Source organism: Ovis canadensis, chromosome 7 (genome assembly GCF_042477335.2).
Source record: "Ovis canadensis isolate MfBH-ARS-UI-01 breed Bighorn chromosome 7, ARS-UI_OviCan_v2, whole genome shotgun sequence".
In the NCBI taxonomy this organism is placed as follows: Eukaryota; Metazoa; Chordata; class Mammalia; order Artiodactyla; family Bovidae; genus Ovis; species Ovis canadensis.
In genome coordinates, this window is record NC_091251.1 from 31,702,635 (window position 1) to 31,722,218 (window position 19,584).

The window sequence follows — 19,584 nt, forward strand, 5'->3', positions numbered from 1 at the left end:
GCGGTAGTTTGAGCATTCTTTGGCATTGCCTTTCTTTGGAATTAGAATGAAAACTGACCTTTTCCAGTCCTGTGGCCACTGCTGAGTTTTCCAAATTTGCTGGCATATTGAGTGCAGCACTTTCACAGCATCATCTTTCAGGATTTGCAATAGCTCAACTGGAATTCCATCACCTCCACTAGCTTTGTTCGTAGTGATGCTTTCTAAGGCCCACTTGACTTCACATTCCAAGATGTCTTAAGGGATGATAATGAAGAAAGATAGTTGAGAAACACTACCTTAGTGCTAAGCTTAACAGATAAGCTGCCATGTATGAAGTTTTCCAGTAAGTATCATTTCCCATATTAGACTGTAAGCTTCTTAGGGATAAGAAATGTAAACTGATTTGTATTTTCAATAATGTCTAACACAATGGTTTATATCCAGTGGCATTCAGTAAATGTGTATTTAATTGAACTAGCATGGAACACATCTTACCCTCCTTGAACCCAGCCTATTGCCCAATAGAATCCAAATGTGATGATCAAAATACCTGACATAGTCTCACAAAAAGCTAGGAAAATAATGAGAAGCTTTGTTAAAAGAGTGAAATGTCTTCAAAGTAGCATAACAGGAATAGCATAATCTCTGGAAGTGGGGGAATTGAGGCTTTGATTTCTAGCTCTCCCATTTGCAAGCTATGGACTTTAGACATGTCACCTGTGGAGGAAGCGGGGAGAGGATGAAAAAGACCGAGAAAAGGGAAAATAATATAAGAAGGGTGCAGAGAAGGGACAAGAACATTTGCCGGGGTCCAGCCCCGGTGGATCCAGGGTGATTCGAAGGTGGGGACGGAGTCGGTGTCTTTGGAAAAATACATATTTAATCACAGATATAGAGAGATTAGAAATGGATAGTGTAGTAGGAAGATCAGTGGAGAAAAAGAGGCTGAATAACTTGGATTACGTGGAATAGCATCCATGCTCCAGATGGGAATTCAGCCAGAAAAACGGGAGCAAGAAAGAAGCGACATGGGGGAATCAGTCTTTCCGGAAACTGATCCGATTTCTTTATTTTTGGGTTTGCTTATATACCTTTTGTTACACATAGGGATGAATACAGAGTCACGTGGGGGTCAGCAGTCCTGACCTTTGTCAAAATCAGGTGCTTCACATAAATGTATAAAAAAAAGGTCTTAGGGATATTACATCATCTTCTGGCCATGAGTGAGACCTGCTTACATTTTATGATCCTTTCTTTCTGATAACCAAAAAAACTTATTTCTTCCAAGGGTGTTTTTTCTTAAACCAGGCACCACCCTCCAAATAAAGTTACATTCCTATAAGGTGAGGGTGTAGTGAGTTACAATCAAGAAAGGAATTTATTCAACCCAAGGTTAACATGATTAGTCTTAAAGGTTAATACTTATTTCTCCTATATGCTTAAAGGTTAATACTTATTTCTTCCTATATGTTAGTTATATTCATTATAAGGGTAGGGAACATGGAGATTTAGCAGCAAACATCAACCCAACAAATGAAAATCCTTTCACCAATGCTCCCCTTAAGATCTATTTAGTCTTAAGATATGATAAAGTTACATTCTTACACAGCAAGGACACAGTGATATATAACAAAGTACAGTGATCTATTACAAAAGAGAAAATCCATTAACTCAAAAAGTCTAGTATTGCTAACATCAAAAACTACCATATTTCCTTTGCTATATTCCAAATACATTGATTAATATATTCCCAAGTGCCTAAGGATATGGAGGCCTGGCGGCAATCATTGACTCAACAAGAAGAAAAAGTCCTATGCTAATTAAGACTCTCAAAATACTCCAAAACTCTCTGTGCTGTTTATGGTTGAGAGGTAGTAAACAATCATGTGCCTAGTGGCAGCAGTAAGGATAATCCTGTCACACAAGCTAGTCTGTCAGCAGAGAGGTTTGACCTGAGACATCCTTGTCCCACCCAGAGCAGGGAATTAGTAGCAATTATTGACACAACAAATGAAGAGACCCTTCACCAATATAATTCCTAACCAACTATACTAATAATTTTAACTCCCCAAAATAATTTGCCTTTAGTAAGTCTAAAACATCTCGTGCCTCTCAGGTTGGGAGGCTGCAAGCAATCACATGTGGCCGGACAAACCTATACAGGTGGGCTAGATAACCTTCAGAGGAGTCCGTAAGCTGAAACACTCTTGTCACACCCAAGAATTTTTATTGCCTTGGAGCTGCATGTTTACTCCTTCTCAGAGAGAAACGGTTATGGGGGAGAGCCCCCCGTAAAGTCAGAGGTGTAGGTGAGAGCATAAAACAGACTCTGGTTTTGGGGTTAGATGCTCAGGAACAGGGGGTTTCCTGAGGCTTGATCACGCCTTTGCGTATGCCAAGCCTCCTTCCTTATGACCTTTGCCATGGGCGGAATTCCTCACGCTGGCCCCCGGCAAACATTGTCCAAACCGGCCATGATTCAAATATGCCATGTTATTTCAGACTTGTATGTATAGATGACACTCCTCCTTTCCAGAGCATCATTTATTTTTTCTCCAGTTCTTAGCTCAGGCCACACCTCCCCTAGGAAGCCTTCTTTGACACTTTGTCTGCTTCCCACACTAATATGCCTTATCCTCTTGCTACCCTAACATTCAGATCATACATCATTACAGTACTTATCATGTTATAATGTAATTAGTGGTTTACACGTTTCCCTCACTACTCCAGCTTTATCTTCTTCTTCTTCTCAACATCTAGCCCATTGCCTGAGATACTGTTAGTGAACAATTGTCTTGTTGAAGTACCTAATAAAAATACAAGCATATAAAGAGTATAGCAACATTTTTCAGTAATTTGACAAATGAATAATGATCTATACTTTTCAAAGGACAACTGCTTTAAAATTGACTGAATAATTTTCTTTGTATATTCTCAGGTCTAAAACAAAACATTGTAAATCTCCTATGTCCAATGATGATATTGTAAAGCGTTAAGTCAGGTGATCCTTATAATGCAAGGAGGAAAATCCTATTATTCTTCCTTTTTTTTTAAATGGGAAAACAGGCTCTTAAGTGGTTAAGTAACTTGCCTAAGGTCATATACTTAACGGGGCTTCCGAATCTGGAGCTTATGGGGCTGTCACACAATAATGCATCTTAAAGTTAGCTGAGTAAAATTTACTCTTGTAAAACATGTGTTTGACCCTCTTTACCTGCAACCTCCCACATACAATCATCTAGAAGAAAATAGACTCATAATTCATATACGCTGTTGTTTATTGTTCATAGAAAATTGTCTGTATATACCCAGTTTTGCTTTAGGAAAAAATGTACTAATCATTAACATGGGGTAACCCTTTGGGACTATACTATTTTAATAACATTTAGAGACAATGTTATTATTTTAATTATTATTGACCTTTCAAACTCTTAAAATGAGAACTTGTTCAGTGCTTCAGCATTTGAGTGTGTCAAAACACGCAACCAACATACTAAACTGTCTTCTCATGAAAGCAAAATGTGAAGCAGCTCATAAAGAATTCTGGACATAAAGTCATATATCACAAACCCTCCATTATTATTTTACTGATGATGTCTGTGAGGGTACAGTCAGGAAGACAGAATTGAAAAACCGGTTCTTGGCACATTGCAACATAACTCTAAGGAGTGGCATCTGGTTCCTGGTGCTGGAAGAGGTGACTATGTCTTTTAAATCACAGTATTATTTCAAACAAAACAAACGAAAAGCAAACAAACAACAACAACAACAAAACCCAAGAGAGAAACAAAAAAATAAAGAAGAGACGAAAGAAAATTGTTTATTCCGGAATGCTTTGGAGCCAGGTGAGCCTGTCAGATGCTACTATTTCAGGTTCCCTCAGTTACTCCGATCTTCAGCCCCTCAAGGCTTTTCCATTTGTTCCTTGCTACAGTCCTTCACTCATTCATGAATAGGCAGCATTGTATCAGTTGTGTCCAATGTGCTGAATTCCAACATCAATCCTGTCTTGCCATGAACTATTAAAAGCTGAGGTACCCCTGGGGGTGTGAGAAGTGGGTTGGGCATTTGCACTAGAGAAACCCTAGATGAGGGGTGCCATGGAGAGCATGCACATCAGGTCCCCTCCTCCTCTTGCAAACAACCTTCAAGTTTTCATGGAGACCTAGAAGAATTAACAGGTAACCCCTTGGAAGGAAAGTTATGACCAACCTAGACAGCATATTAAAAAGCAGAGACACTACTTTGCCAACAAAGGTCCGTCTAGTCAAGGCTATGGTTTTTCCAGTGGTCATGTATGGATGTGAGAGTTGGACTATAAAGAAAGCTGAGTGCAGAAGAATTGATGCTTTTGAACTGTGGTGTTGGAGAAGACTCTTGAGAGTCCGGTGGACTGCAAGGAGATCCAACCAGTCCATCCTAAAGGAGATCAGTCCTGGGTGTTTATTGGAAGGCCTGATATTGAAGCTGAAACTCCAATACTTTGGCCACCTGATGAGAAGAGCTGACTCATTTGAAAAGATCCTGATGCTGGGAAAGATTGAGGGCAAGAGGAGAAGGGGAAACAGAGGATGAGATGGTTGGCTGGCATCACCAACACAATCGACATGGGTTTGGGTGGACTATGGGAGTTGGTGATGGACAGGGAGGGCTGGTGTGCTGCAGTTCATGAGGTCACAGAGTCGGACACAACTGAGCTACTGAATTGAACACTAATCTTGATATAATGTCAGCAAGATTCAGTCAACACATTTTGAGGTTAAGAAGGCAATGTCTATTGGTTTTTAGCTTTGTTGTTGTTTAGTTGCTGAGTGGTGTCCAACTCTTTTGCGACCTCATGGACTGTGTAGCCTGCCAGGGTCGTCTGTCCATGGGAATTCTCAGGCGAGAATGCTGGAGTGGGTTGCCATATCCTTTTCTAGGGGATCTTCCCGACTTAGGTTTAAATTAATTCATTCCAACATGATCAAAAGCTTGGAAGTATGTCAGTAACGGGTGATACATAGTAGTCTTGAAGCATATGGGTTAGTTGGGGGTAGAGTGATTGGAAAGGATGTCATGCAGAGGAAATAAGTATACGTGTGTGCTAAATCGCTTTAGTTGTGTCTGACTCTGCCCTATGGAATGTAGCCTGCCAGTCTCCTCCATGGGATTCTCCAGGCAAGATTACTAGAGTTGTCATGTCCTCCTCCAGGCTTGGGGAGGGGGAGCTGAGAGGGGGGGATATCTTCCTGATCCACAGATTGAACACGTGACTCTTGCGTCTCCTGTGAAAGTGAAGTCGCTCAGCTGTGTTCGACTCTTTGCGACCCCGTGGACTGTAGTCCTACCAGGCTCCTCGGTCCATTAGATTCTCCAGGCAAGAGTACTGGAGTGGGTTGCCATTTCCTTCTCCAGGAGATCTTCCCAACCCAGGGATCGAACCTGGGTCTCCCACATTGGAGGCAGACACTTTAACCTCTGAGCCACCAGGAAGCCCTGCGTCTCCTGTACTGCAGGCAAATTCTTTACCATTGTACCACCTGGGATGCAGAAGGCAGTGGCACCCCACTCCAGCACTCTTGCCTGGAAAATCCTATGGATGGAGGAGCCTGGTGGGCCGCAGTCCATGGGGTCACTAAGAGTCGGACATGACTGAGCGACTTCACTTTCACTTTTCACTTTCATGCATTGGAGAGGGAAATGGCAACCCACTCCAGTGTTCTTGCCTGGAGAATCCCAGCGACGGGGGAGCCTGGTGGGCTGCTGTCTATGGGGTCGCACAGAGTCGGACACGACTGAAGCAGCTTAGCAGCAGCAGCAGCAGCAGTACCACCTGGGAAGCCACTGCTGTCTTAGAACAACTCAGTTTAGTGACTTCTGCCTTTGTAAACTCCTTAGCACTTAACATTTGTGCCATACTTGTTTTGTCATAGTTACCATTTTTATCATTAAACTTTGCTTTAAATTTGTCTCTTTCCCTTAAACAATGATTTCTTAGATGTTCTCTGGGTTCTTCCTTTTCAAGTTCTGTAGAATGATTAGGTCCTTTGCACTGAATAGTCACGAATAACTATTGTTTGACCAAAAAAAGTGCCATGTATTTTAAAACATATTTTATTAAAAACAGTAAGACTGTATCTGCAAGATTAAAGTGAGACTATTTTAACTGAGGATAACACATCTGTTTATTCACTATTCCATTTTTATGAACTGTTTCCAGGGGGGAAAAACATTGCATACTGTCAATGGTTATGCTGCCAGTCTGGACAAGTAGGCTTGATAGCAATTACTCCATTACAACAAATACAAAGACATATTTTAGAAAAAGGAATAAGATCTTATTACAATTACTGAGAATCGTGTAGAAAAAACAGAGGAGTTGGACTCTGAAATTTTGGCTATGAAAGCGCTGGTGAGACTTGGCAAATTACTATTTGTCTCTTTCCTTACCAATAAAATTAAGAATCTCAACTTCTAGATGCAAACTATTTCATTTGGAATGGATAAACAGCACAGTCTATTGTATAACACAGGGAACTATGTTCAGTCTCCTGGGATGAACCATATGGAAAATATTGTTTAAAAAGAATGGACATGTGTGTAAAACTGAATCACTTTGCTGTTAACAGCAGAGATTGGCATAACATTATAAATCAACTATGCTTCAATTAAAAAAAGAATCCCAGCTTCATGAAATCATAAGGAATAAATTTAAAATACACATGCACTCACTCTAGCATACAGTAGACAATAATATATTTGCTCACGTTTTGCCCATTCATTCAAATGCATCCACAAGGCAACACAATAGATACAGTAAATCAGAGAAGCCCTTCTTTTGCAAATTTTGTTATAAAAAGTTTTTTCATCAAATGATTAAATATTAGGACAAACATGTTCACTTCTGGGGTGGTGGTGATCATTTGCTATTTTTTTGCTGTAATAAGTACACAATTAGGTGAAATACATGTGTCTTGCAATCATGGGAAACACAGACATTTGTACATTGTAAATTTGTCTAATTGCAGGAGGGCGTGCATGTATTCTCCTCCTAGATCGGCATTATCTTATCACACATTGTAGATAGTTACTTGCATAAAATCTCTGGTTCAATAATAAAATCACTAATTCTGTATGCTAGAAGAAAAAGATAAGGTAGAGAGTATATCTTAGGGTGTTGCAGTCAGAAACATCAGGTTCCATTTTTGGTTATCACTATTTCTTCCAGACTTCTAATGAGGCATACAACCTCAATTTCTCTAAGCCACCTTATATTATTTACCACATAGAACTGGTATGATAAGATCTACCTCTCAACAATGGTGTAACATTTAATTGTTGCTTGTAATAAAAATACAAAGTACACAGATGGTGTTAAAGAAATGCCAAGTATTCAATTCGCTTATTAGAATCTCTTTGCATTTTTGCTAAAATTGAATTTTAAATTAAATTTATATTAAAATTTCATTTTCTTACCTCCTGCCTGGTAAAACACAGAAACAATTAAAACATTTTAAAAAAGGGGCAAAAAGTGGTACATGATAAATGGCTATTTCCATTTAGTTTTAGAAACTGTTTTGATTAAATCATACAAGAATTTTGGGGGAGGTGAGATTCCAATTTGTGTGAGATTTCCCAGTTTTCGCACTAAAAATCCCACATCCCAGGAAACTCCCATTTTGCGCCAACAGGGACAGTTGGTCACTCTAGTGCCCTGCCATTGCTAGGGGTTTTTCCATAGATTACAGCTCTATTATCTGCCCTTTGAAAAAGTCCAGTGCTATTTTAATTTCTATTTATCTGAAAAGCACTTGCATATTTTTCCTGCTGGAATTTAGTTCATAACTATTTGGTATGCATATAAATATTTTTGGAGTTTTACACCATGAGTGGGATTTAATAAATATATACTAAAAAAAAAAGGACATTGGGACAATGTGAATACCTAATTATAAAACAATTATTCTATTAGCACCAAGGAAATATTAACTTGCCCATTTTTTTTTTTCAAGGAACTTGTTTAACCTCTTGTTTACAGACTCTTGTACTTCTACCCAGTAATCACCATACCTGAGAAAGCAATGACACAGGCAATACCTTTAAGATCAAGTCACTTAAAAAAACACTGTATGTGGGTCATCCCTTGGCCAATTTGGGGCCAGAGAGAAGTTGTTATACTGGTTTCCTTTAATAGCACTATATAATAACCTGATTCTAAGATACTTTAAAAAATGTCAATGGAGTATTGATGAAAATCTCATTATACCCATGAATAGGAGACCCCAAAATTCAGAAGCACTATGATTTTGACCAAAAAGGAGTCATCAAACTTCGGAAACAGTTTCTGAGAAAAAAGCATGCCAATTTTCTTCCTTGGAAAACAAGGATGACATAGGCCATATACATTCAGGTAAAATCAAAATAAAATCAACTACAAGGTTATAAATCCAATTTATAGGTTTTTTCTCCCAAAGATGCAAGGTGACTTACAACACTTTTAAAAGTTCTAATTTTGTGAACATATAACTATGTGCCAGGCACTGTGTCAAGTGTTTTAAATATATTATTCCATTTGATACTCACAAATAATTCTATCAGAATAGGGAATTATCCTCCAAAGTGAAGCTTGGGCTTCCCTGGAGGCTCAGATGGTAAAGACTCTGCCTACAATGTAGAAGACGTGGGTTCAATCCCTGGGTTGGGAATATCCCCTGGAGAAGGAAATGGCAACCCACTCCAGTATTCTCACCTGGAGAATTCCACGGACAGAGCTTGGCAGGCTACAGACCTTGGGATCGCAGAGTAGGACAGGACTGAGCGACTAACTTCAAAGTGAAGCTCAGAGAGGTTTAGTAGTAATTTGCTCAAAGTTACAGACAGCAACTGGAGGGGCAGAGGTAAATTCTGCTCTATTCCTTCCTATGCTGCTTCTCAACATTGTTGATATAAAGACTGGTGAAATTCTATCTAGCCCTACCTCCTCTTGACCTTCAGCCTTGTATATTAGTATGTGGAACTGCCTTCTCAGTATCTCTACCTCAATGTCTAACAAGCAAATCATTTTTAACTTGTTTTAGTAAACACCACCATTCACCCACTTGCTCAAACCCCAAATTTAGGAGGCATCCTCATCCTTTATCAACCTCACAGTCAGGCCATCAGCAAATCTGTTGGCTCCACTTTCAAATTACACATGACTCTGACCACTTATCAGCCCCACTGTCACAACTCTAGCCTAAGCTGTTACCATTATTCACCTCAACTTCTGAGATGACCTCCTAATTGGTCTCTGCTTTTATAGTCTATTCTCCAAAAAGCATCGTTATTTTTTTTTTAAAAAGAGAGCATATTATTTCATTCTTCTGTTTAAAATCCTTTAATGATTTCCATTGTAATAATGTAAACTTCTTAAGATACCCTACGAGGTCCTGCTGGGCCTCTACCTTGATTTGTCGTCTCTGACTTGATCCTTTAACATTCGATTTTTGCTCAGTATACTTGTCACAGAGGTCCTTATGATTCCAAATTTCTGTGATGTAAAGTCATGTACTTTGGCAGATTTGGAAGGGCAGGGTTGGGGATTTGAAAAAAACTGGTGAAGATTTCAGAGTTGCCTAGAGTGGCAGAACAATTTAGAAAAATTTAACAGGGCTGCTGGGTGGTGAGGCATCAGGTGTGGTAGATGACTGGAATTTAATAACAGAATGTATGTGATCATGGAAATTTCTCCAGTAGTGGTCAGCTGCTCCATATCAAAGGGGAGGATATGGATGGTAGGGTTCAGTCAAGATAGGAGTGGATGAAAAGAAAGATGGGGTAAAGGAGTTTAGGGTACTGTCAAGCTTTGCTGAAATTTTCTCTGTAGATGTGTAAGAACAGGGATGGGTGGAGAGAAGGGTTGCTAGTATACTTAGGTCGCTCCAGGTGTGGCAACTACCTAGAACTGCTAAAATAAAAACAAGAAAGGACCATGACACAAAATGTAAGTTTTAATTTGCAAATCCTTGGATTATTTTAGGAAATCTTATTATTAAAAACTTTACAAAATGGACAAATTGATAAGGCTTATTTCCATTATAAAGGTATTTTTCACTTTCCAAAATCAGATTCCAATGGGAAACTGTTGAAAGGTAAGATTTATCAGTAAATTAGGGATTCAGACCTAAAAATTTTTCCAACCTGGGCCAGTCCTTCAAGTTATCCCAAGAGGAAGTTTTCTCGTGCCTCTTCTTCCTTCAGAATATTTCTCTGGCTTTTCTGTCCTATCTACAAAGATTTACGTCTCCTAGAATGGCATAAAATACTCTTCCTCTCTTGTTCACAACTTGATATTTTGTCATTTACCCTCCTTGCATTTTAAGCTCCCCAAACTAAACAATTTTATGCCTACTGTGCTCTCGCTTTTGTTATTTTCTCAGGCTAGATCATCTTCCCTACCGTCTCTGTTAAACTCCTGGCCATCTATCAACTCTCAGCTCACATATTTCCAGATGGGAGACAGGCATTATCTCTCTGCTTTATTTGGTCCCTGTATCTATTTCTAGTATTGTCTGCATTGTATTATCTTACAACCCATTTTATATATAATGCTGCATGTAATACATATTATGCATTTTAAATTATTTTTATGATTGCTATTTAAGGTCACCCAGGTGCTAAAACATAGGACAAATGTTCTGTGGTCTTCAAGTCTCTTTCCTTTTCAGTCTCAGGTATAAAATGGGTACTGTGGCTCCATGAAGATAAGAAATATGTATGTAAAAATCTTACACAGTACTCAATTAAGGCAAGCCATGACTTTAACAGTTTAGTGCCTTAAATAAAGTGCTTGAACCTGAGTTCAGGAAACGCTAAATGACGTCACTGTAGGCGACTTAAAAATCACAGCACGTCCGGAGAGTATACAATCTAATTACTTAAAACGGGGTTCACCAGCAACACAGCTTAGAGGTTCTGCATAAAACAGACTCCACTGAGTAGCCCACGCTACAGGAACAGTAGCTCCACAGCCGAGATATTCTTGGAATCACTCCCGGGCCGGCGGGAAGGGTCTCTCTGGCCCTGGGGGAAGGCCGGCATCCCCAAAGGATTGCGCGAGAAGCTGGATCTTCATGGCCTGCGGAAAAATCCACCACCTGGGCGGACCAGGCCCCTCTCGCTCTCGGCGACCAATGGCCACAGGCTCCTCCAGTACTCTGTTCGCTGCTGAGGGCCCAAACAGCGACCGCAGCCGGAATCCAGCATGCGATTCCCGCGGCGCCGCGCTCCCAGGGCAAACCGAGGCCGTGGGGTCTCCCCGCACTCCACGCAGGGGCGGCGGGGCGGGGCGCGATGACGTCAAGAGCGGTGACGCGCGACGCAGCGCGACGCGGTGACGCACGCCCCTTTGTTGGCTCAGTAGCGGTAGCAGCGGCCGTGGAGGTGGCGCTGGGGACTGTTTTCTCTCGGAGGCCTGAGCGGAGCCGCGTCTGATTGAGGCGGGCGGCAAGCGGCCCCCTCGCTCCCTCCCTCCCTCCTCCGCGCCCTCCCCGCCGCCGCTAGCCGCCAACCGCCAACCGCCGCGCCCGGGGAGGAGCCGCGGCCCGCGGGGCCGGAGCCAGGCCTGCGTCCGGACATCAGCCGGAGCCGGAGCGAGAGCCGGGGCCTCGGCGTCCCCGCCCTCTCCCCGCCTCAGGGCCAGCGTCCGCCGGGCCTCCGCGCGTCGCGCCATGGACTCGGACGAGGGCTACAACTACGAGTTCGACGAGGACGAAGAGTGCAGCGAGGAGGACAGCGGCGCCGAGGAGGAGGAGGACGAGGACGACGATGAGCCGGACGATGATAACCTGGATCTGGGCGAGGTGGAGCTGGTGGAGCCGGGGCTGGGCGTCGGCGGGGAGCGGGACGGACTGCTGTGCGGGGAGACGGGCGGCGGCGGCGGCAGCGCTCTGGGGCCCGGAGGTGGCGGCGGCGGCGGCGGCGGCGGCGGGCCGGGGCATGAGCAGGAGGAGGATTACCGCTACGAGGTGCTCACGGCCGAGCAGATTCTGCAACACATGGTGGAATGTATCCGGGAGGTCAACGAGGTCATCCAGGTGAGTGTGGCCCCCGCGCCAGCTTGACCGAGCCGGAGCCGGGAGCGGATTCGGGCGGTCGGCGCGGCCCCGAGGGGCAGGCCAGGGCCTGGTGCGCAGCCTAGCCTGGTGCCTCCCGGCCCTGTCTTCTCTTCTGCTGGGGATAGAGCAGACATTCGCCGGGTGTGGGGAGGTGCGCTAGGGGCGGTGCTTTCCAGGTCCTGCTATGGCGGAGGCCTCCGGCCGCCTCAGACTTTTTTTGCGGGCAATTGCTGCGGGTCCCTGGGCCCGGTGTCCTTCTGGTTTCAGTAGAGCTTACAAGGGGCGGGGCGGGATGGGAGGTGGAGGAGATCTGGGCCCCTAAGACGGCTTCCCCGGCTTTCAGTCTCACTTGAGCACTTTTGGAAGGGGTTAGTAGGCCTGAGGGCTTGCTTGGTGTACCGTTGCCCCAAGTGGGCACCAGTTAATAAAGAAATGGATCTGCTTGGCAGTCTTAAGTGCCTACTTAAAAGTGGGGGAAGGGAACTGTTTCTTGGGAGAGGTGCTGATGGATCTTTTCTAATGGTGAGGCTTCTGCTTGTATCTTTTTTAACGTTTGCTGTTCGTTTGGGTTTTAACTGCTACTCTTCTCAGTTGTAGCATACTTGAAGCTGTTGGCATAGTTGCTGCAACTTGCATACCCAGCCTTTGCAGCTCAAACAACAGCAAAGCGCAGTGTTATTGTGTAATATTGAACAAGACTCTTATTGTGAGTTAGCAAGTTAGAGACTTTCTGCTTCTGGACTCCTTTCTCTGATAATTTGTATTTCATTGTCGGTAAGTAGGACTCGGTTTAAATTGATAACCTCACCTCATCTAATCTTGTGGGTCATATTTTGCCTTTTGAGCTTTAGAAAATCAAAAGTTTCAGTTTATTTGGAGAAAAATGAGGGGGTCATGGGTACGACTGCAGAATAAAAATGGAGTCTTGATTCAATATAATCCTTAAAAAACACTAGTTTCATGGAAGTAAACTGTATAGGTGAGCAGCAGGTGACGATAGCCTTCTAGTATGTTATTTTTTTTTCTTCCCCCTCTTAAAATTGGTTGACTAATATTCACTGGTAAACAAGCAGTATGTCACTGCGTGCTTGTTGAGCTTGCATGATTAATAGATTGTCTTTATTAATTTTTTACAGTATTTAGTAAAAAAGACACTTTCTTTTGAAAATGAAACCATCTATTTAGGCCTGTTTGAAGATAGTGTTTAAATAATAGTTTAAAAAAAACCTGTGATACTTAGTGCTATTACTAAACAGTGGAAATCTCAAACTTTCGTGTAGATAATGTAGTCTGAAGAGGAAATTGAAGGGTTGTAAAAGAAAGATAAGTTTTATAGCTCTTTCTGATCTACAGATACAGTATTTAAGGTCTTAGGTCACTAAATGGAGAATTTTTTTTTGAGGAAAGTTGAATTTACAGTGAAACCTTGAATTCCCTTTTCATTTATTTATTTTATAAAGTATATAGTAAATCTGTATTGAATCTGATGCTTTCACACCTATCACCTGGCTTATTCGAATGTTTAATTACCTTTTAAAATTTATAGATGTTTATTACCCAACTTCTTCTAGTATGTTTTCATGTAGTTAAATCTCCTTCAGCCTTTTCAGCTCTTAGGTGTGTCCTCAATCACTGAGGCCAAACCCTACAAATTCTTCATGTCACTTCTGGAACAGAGATGTAGCTAATGCATGTGACATCGTTTTTTCTTTGTTTGTTTAGAGGAAGAGAAATAAACATGGATAAACTGAACTAAGAACTACAAAATACTAGAGAATTTTTTTAGGTGTCTTACTTTAACCATGTTTTCATGCTGGATTTTTGAAACAACTCTTTTTTTTTTCCTAGTTTACTACTTGTTAAGGGTACTCTTAAGTAGGACTGCTGAAATGACTATCTTTTCCTTTGTTAAAAGTTCATATTTAGAAAGATCAGTAGATCAAAGGATAGGATTTACCCCAGATCTTCTTTCTCACAATGGTATACACTGGGCAAATGATGCACTAAACTAGGGTTTGGTTGTGTTATAGATTATTTATGTTAATAGATTTAAACTTAAGTTATACAGGTAACACATTACATTGTAAGAAAAAAACTGATGAGGTGAGGGGGAAGAAAAGATAAAATAATTATTTTGCCTGCTACTGAGAGAGATACACTAATCGTTCCAGATCTGTGGATGAGGTATACGTGTTTAGAAAAAATGATAATTACAGAATAAAACTAAGTTCTTTTTATGTTTTTAGTAGGAAAAAAGCAGGTTGCAAAAACAGAGGGAAGGTCAACAACTTTCTCCTGTCAATAAGTAACTATTTTTCAAGTGCTTACACAATTACAGATCTAAACTAATTTAGTCAATCTGTTGTTATTGGTCTTCCTTTTTATTGTCTAGTTTTCATCTTTTATAAACCTCACTAGGAATATTCTTACAGATAAATGTCTGGATGTTTTATTTTGTTAGGATAAATTGCTGAGCCAAACTTGTGCTTATTTTCAGCCATTTAATAAATACTAGCACGCTGCTTTCAGCAAGGTTATACTAGTTTTCCCTCCATGGTCCTTGATTGGTCATCATTTTTTAAATTTGTGTTTTTTTTTTTAAACTAATGAGGTTGAATTTTTAAAGAGTTTTTTTGGGCAGTGGTATTTCTTTCGTAAATTGCCCTTTGCTTTTGCTCATTTTACCTCTTTTTGGGATGTTTATCTTTTTATAGATTTATGAGATCAGTTTATATTCATAGAGCCTTTAAACATCAGTCGTACAGGTTTTTCAATTAAACCTAATGTTGGTTTAATATATAGTAAGTTTTAAGTAAATTAAAAACTGTTTTATTAACTTAGTTCACATCGGGGAGCTTGCTGTTAATTCTAAAAAATTTAAATTCCCTTCTTTCTGGTACTACTTTTCAATAGGAATCATGTATGTTAGTGAATTTGAAAATAAATGTTCAGGAGAAAAAGATTGAATGTAAAAACATTTGCCAAGTTAATTGCGTCTTCCCTGGGGGAATTTGATTACTTTTTCTGGGCAACAACAGATTAATAGTGTTATTTGTAGATAACTGCTGGTTAGTTCTAGTCTTCAATCGAGTTAACATTTTTTCTTTTAGAAAGCTCTTGGTTTTCTGGCTCTCTGTAACTTTTGTTTGTTTAATTTGATCTTCTTTTATTTAAACTCTTTGTGGCTACTTACCTTTTGATCTTTAAGATCAGGGGTTTTCTGTAACATCTTAAGGGTAGAGAAGTGCTTAAAGTCCTTTATTTACCTAGCTATATTTAACTAGCATTGTTAATATAAGGTGGTTAATAATATTACAGTGGGTATCTAATGTAGTTGTCTAAATATCTAAGTAATTTATTAAACTAACACTACATAACTCTGGAATTCAAGGATGTTTAAATGTGCTGTTTTTTGTTTCCACAGCATTCTTTAGCAAATGTTGATTGTGCCTTGTGTGTGTGCTGGTCACTATAGAGGACATGGTTCTTGCCTAAGAAGCACATAGAGGTGGGGAACATAGAGATTCTTGGGCTCAATTCCCAGAGATGGTTATCCATTAGTCAAGTCTAAATTGGAGCCTAAGTATCTTATATTTTTAGCCAGTCCAGTGATAGTTCTGAACGACTGGAATGTTCATAGTTCACCCAGTGTCATGATTTTGACTCAGGGAGAATGAGTAAGAAGGGCAAGTAACTCTTAGGAATACCACATTTAAAGGATATGCTGAGGAAGAGGCTCATGGAACTGTTGGATGTGAGTGATCAGAGAGGAAGCAAAGGAGAAGTGGGTGGGCTTCTTGCTATTAGAAGATTTATTATTCTTAATAACCTGTTTTAAAAGACAAATTTTCTGTTGGCTTGTTGATATGAAGTCTTTAATATTTTGCCCATTTTTAATTTAAAATAGTTGAGATGCTTCTAAACTGAGGTTTCATGCATAAATTAGAGGCAGTATAGTCCAGTGTATTGTGTATTGGTTCAGGAGTCAGGTCTGCTGCTGCTGCTAAGTCACTTCAGTCACGTCTGACTCTGTGTGACCCCATAGACGGCAGCCCACCAGGCTCCCCCATCCCTGGGATTCTCAAGGCAAGAACACTGGAGTAGGTTGCCATTTCCTTCTCCAATGTATGAAAGTGAAAAGTGAAAGGGAAGTCGCTCCGTTGTGTCCGACTCTTTGCAACCCCATGGACTGCAGCCTACCAGGCTCCTCCATCCATGGGATTTTCCAGGCAAGAGTACTGGAGTGGGGTGTCATCGCCTTCTCCGGAGTCAGGTCTAGCCACTGCTTCTCCTAACTGGCAAGTTAATTTTTACGTCATAGAACCTTCAGTTTTTGTCTGCTTCTCCCCTTCCTCCCCCACCTTTTTTTTGTTCTGGGAAGTTAAAACAGGACTGTTGAACTACTAGATTGGTCTTTTTTACATTAATGCTTAATTTTTCTAATATCCTTTTAAAAAAACTTCAGTGAATTGGAGGTCCTCCTTGTTTCAGTGAAATTGACCTCAAGTGGGCATATCAAGATAAATTTAGATTGGTTAACTGGGTTGGGAGGGATTTTGTGTGTGTGTGTGTGTGTTGAAGCCATTGAGGTGTTTGGTGTAGTTTATTCTTCTTGAACTTTTTATTTTCCCTCCAGCTGATTTCCTTGAGTTACAAGCTTTAAGTTACGTTCTTTTTGAATCACTTATGGCATTAGTCATGAATCAGGAACTGTGGGGGTGGGATCCAGCAGTCTGTTTTAACAAGCATTCCAGGTGATGCTGATGCTAACTAAAGTTTGAGAGCTACTGGTCTAGTTGAGGTCTAACAGCAGTGTTTCTCCATGTGTAATGACTAGTGATGAATTACTATAGAGTGGGTTAATGATGGAAGGCAAATTGTTTAAGAAACTAATAAAAGGAAAATTTCGAGAGCCTGAATGGTTACTAGGAGAGAGAGCTAGTCTAGCTAAAGAGAGAGCCTACAAATAACAATTAACTAGGCTACTCGTGGAGGGGATTTGTTATCATTACTGTTATTCTTCAGATTAGAGTGGTCTATACTCAGTTATTTCAAACATGCAAGCCAAACCAGTGACAATCTCATATTCTAGGTTGGAACATTTGGGTTTTCTTCACCCTTTCTCACTCCCCGGCTTTTTTATTTTTATTTTTTAAAAATAAAAGTAGTTGAGAGAGTTTCTTTATTTGATACATGGGAAGGGATATAAGGAATTGAATACTGTAAATGCAGTTGCTCAGTACTGTTCAGAATGTTGAAGAAAATGTGAGACTGACTCTTAAGGAGTTCATGGTCTCTGAATTTCTACTCTTAAAGCTGTTAGATCAGTGCTAAATGGATTGTAATAGATATTTATGGAAGAGATCTGTGAGTTTTATCTGGAAGATGTCTAGGATTTAGGTGGATAGAAGAGAGGGATAGGAAGCCATTCTAAGAAATTGAAATAAGAATGAGGAAGCTGTGTCCCAGTGATGGTGAGGTCACCTCAGGTAAAACAGTTTGTTAATTATAAGTGATAATGTTGTAAAAGCTGGGAGGTTTGATACTCTGAACAAAGATAGGCAGAAGTCCACCAGATCAGATTACTTTCTTGTGGGTTTGTGTGTGGCAGCTATATGTATTATTTTTAGCCCTGTATTTTCCTCAAAGCTTAGTGGCTTAAAAACAGCACACATTTATTATCTCACACTTTCTGTGGGTCACGATTCTGACTTCAACTTAGTTGGGTGCCTCTGTTTCAAGGTCTCTTATAAGGCTGCAACTCAACACACTGGCTAGATTGCAGTTATCAGGGTTTGACTAGAGGAAGATCCCCTTGCGAGCTCACTCATGTGACTCTTGGCAGGCCTCAGGATTTTTCACTGGCTGTTTTTTGGCCAGTTCCCTGCCATGTGGGCTTCACTGAAAAGTGGCTTACGACACAGTAGCTTCTTTCCTTTGGGGCAGCGGGTTTCAGATAGAGAACCCCCCAGATGGAAGCCACACTTGTAACACCATCTCAGAAATGGCATCCTATCTCTTTGCGGTACTCTACCTGTTTTAAGTGAGGAGCTTAAGAGGAAGGGGTTACACAAAAGTGTGAAGATGAGGAGGTAGATCCTGGGGCCATTTGAGAGGCTGCTTACTATGATACATATAATCTGGCTCAGTTAAGAGGCGAATGAGAACTATAGTATAATGCTTACTGTCCAGTCAATTTATATACTAATGGCAGTGTATAGTAATTTGGATTTTTTAGTTCAGAATAACTGTAAATTATTTGTGTTTGGCTTTGCAAAATATTATATCTTTAAATGATAAGTATTCCTAATTACCTTCAGTGGCTGAGATTGAAAGAATAGTTTGCAGCTTCTTGGAATTATTAATAACTGGCAGGAATCTGAGATTCTCCAGTCTGTTGGTTTTTTTTTTTTTAAAACTCGCTACATAGTGGAATCACCTGGGAATTTTTTCATCACATTTAGAATTTTGAGATAATTGTAGAGTCAAATGCTGTTGCAAGAAATAATGCACAGAGATCCCCTACTGATTTTTCTATGATGATAACATTTTGCAGAACTAGTATATAGTATCATAATCAGTATATTGATACTGATGCGGTTTATTCATTCAGACTTCTTTATATTGGGACTCATAACCCAAGGCTAAGCACGTGAATTTCTAGGAGTTTGGACCAGACCTTATCATTAAACAGAAGTTTTCCCTGGTTTATTTTAATGTACAGCCAGGGTTGAAAGCAAAGTTATTGTTCTTGTCCAGTGTCTTTAATAATCCTCTCTTTGTAACATTCCAGTCTGCTTAATTATGAGTAAATGACAATAAACTAGTTTGTGATACAGCTCATTCTAACTCTTGATTTTTGAGAAAACAAAACAAGGGATTAAACTGTTTACAGCTTAACTTTGGTCCATTGTTCCTAGGGTGGCCCTTTGTTATTTTTAGTTGTTTTCTTTTTTAAAAAAAAATTCATTCATTGGCTGCACTGGGTCTTCGTTGCTGCCCTCAGACTTCCTCTAGTTGCGGTGCAGGAGCTGCTCATCGCGGTGGCATCTCTCGTTGCAGAGCTCCGGCTCTAGGGTACAGGCACTTAGTTGCCAGGTGGCATATGAAATCTCCCCTGCATTGGCAAGCGGATTCTTAAACCACTGGACCACCAGGGAAGTCCAGTTGTTTTCTTAACAGTTTTTGTTTGGAAGCATGAAGGAAAAACTTTTTCTTGAAGTTAGTCAGTCCTCTTTTCTTTGTCTCTTCTATGACAGTGAACCGGTATCTCTGATTATGCATGTTGCCTACTTCTCTAAGTTTCAATTATACATTGCCTTTACTAGGTATAATATCACAGGCCCATAACTTTGTTAAGATCTTGGCTATTCATACGGTTCATCTTTTAATATTGATACTATATCAATATCAGGTTGATACTGATATCAGTAACCTTTGGTTAGTATGTAACCTTACAAATAGATTAATTATTCCCTTTAACTAATGGGATAAATAGAAGAATGAGTGGTTAGACTGGCATTTG

General features: G+C 40.5%; 1 protein-coding gene across 2 annotated transcripts in view; it reads left to right on the top strand.

Moving 5' to 3' along the window:
- Nucleotides 1–9,941: 9,941 nt before the first annotated feature.
- The window catches only part of ARIH1 (ariadne RBR E3 ubiquitin protein ligase 1), a 102,643-nt gene continuing 93,000 nt past the window's right edge, over nucleotides 9,942–19,584 (top strand). Inside the window, exon 1 of one of the 2 annotated variants that reach the window (XM_069595578.1) lies at nucleotides 9,942–12,038. In XM_069595578.1, the coding sequence (XP_069451679.1) occupies nucleotides 11,673–12,038 (366 nt within the window). In that variant the 5' untranslated portion in view covers nucleotides 9,942–11,672. The remainder of the gene's footprint in view (nucleotides 12,039–19,584) is intronic. The other variant, XM_069595580.1, reaches the window with a different exon arrangement.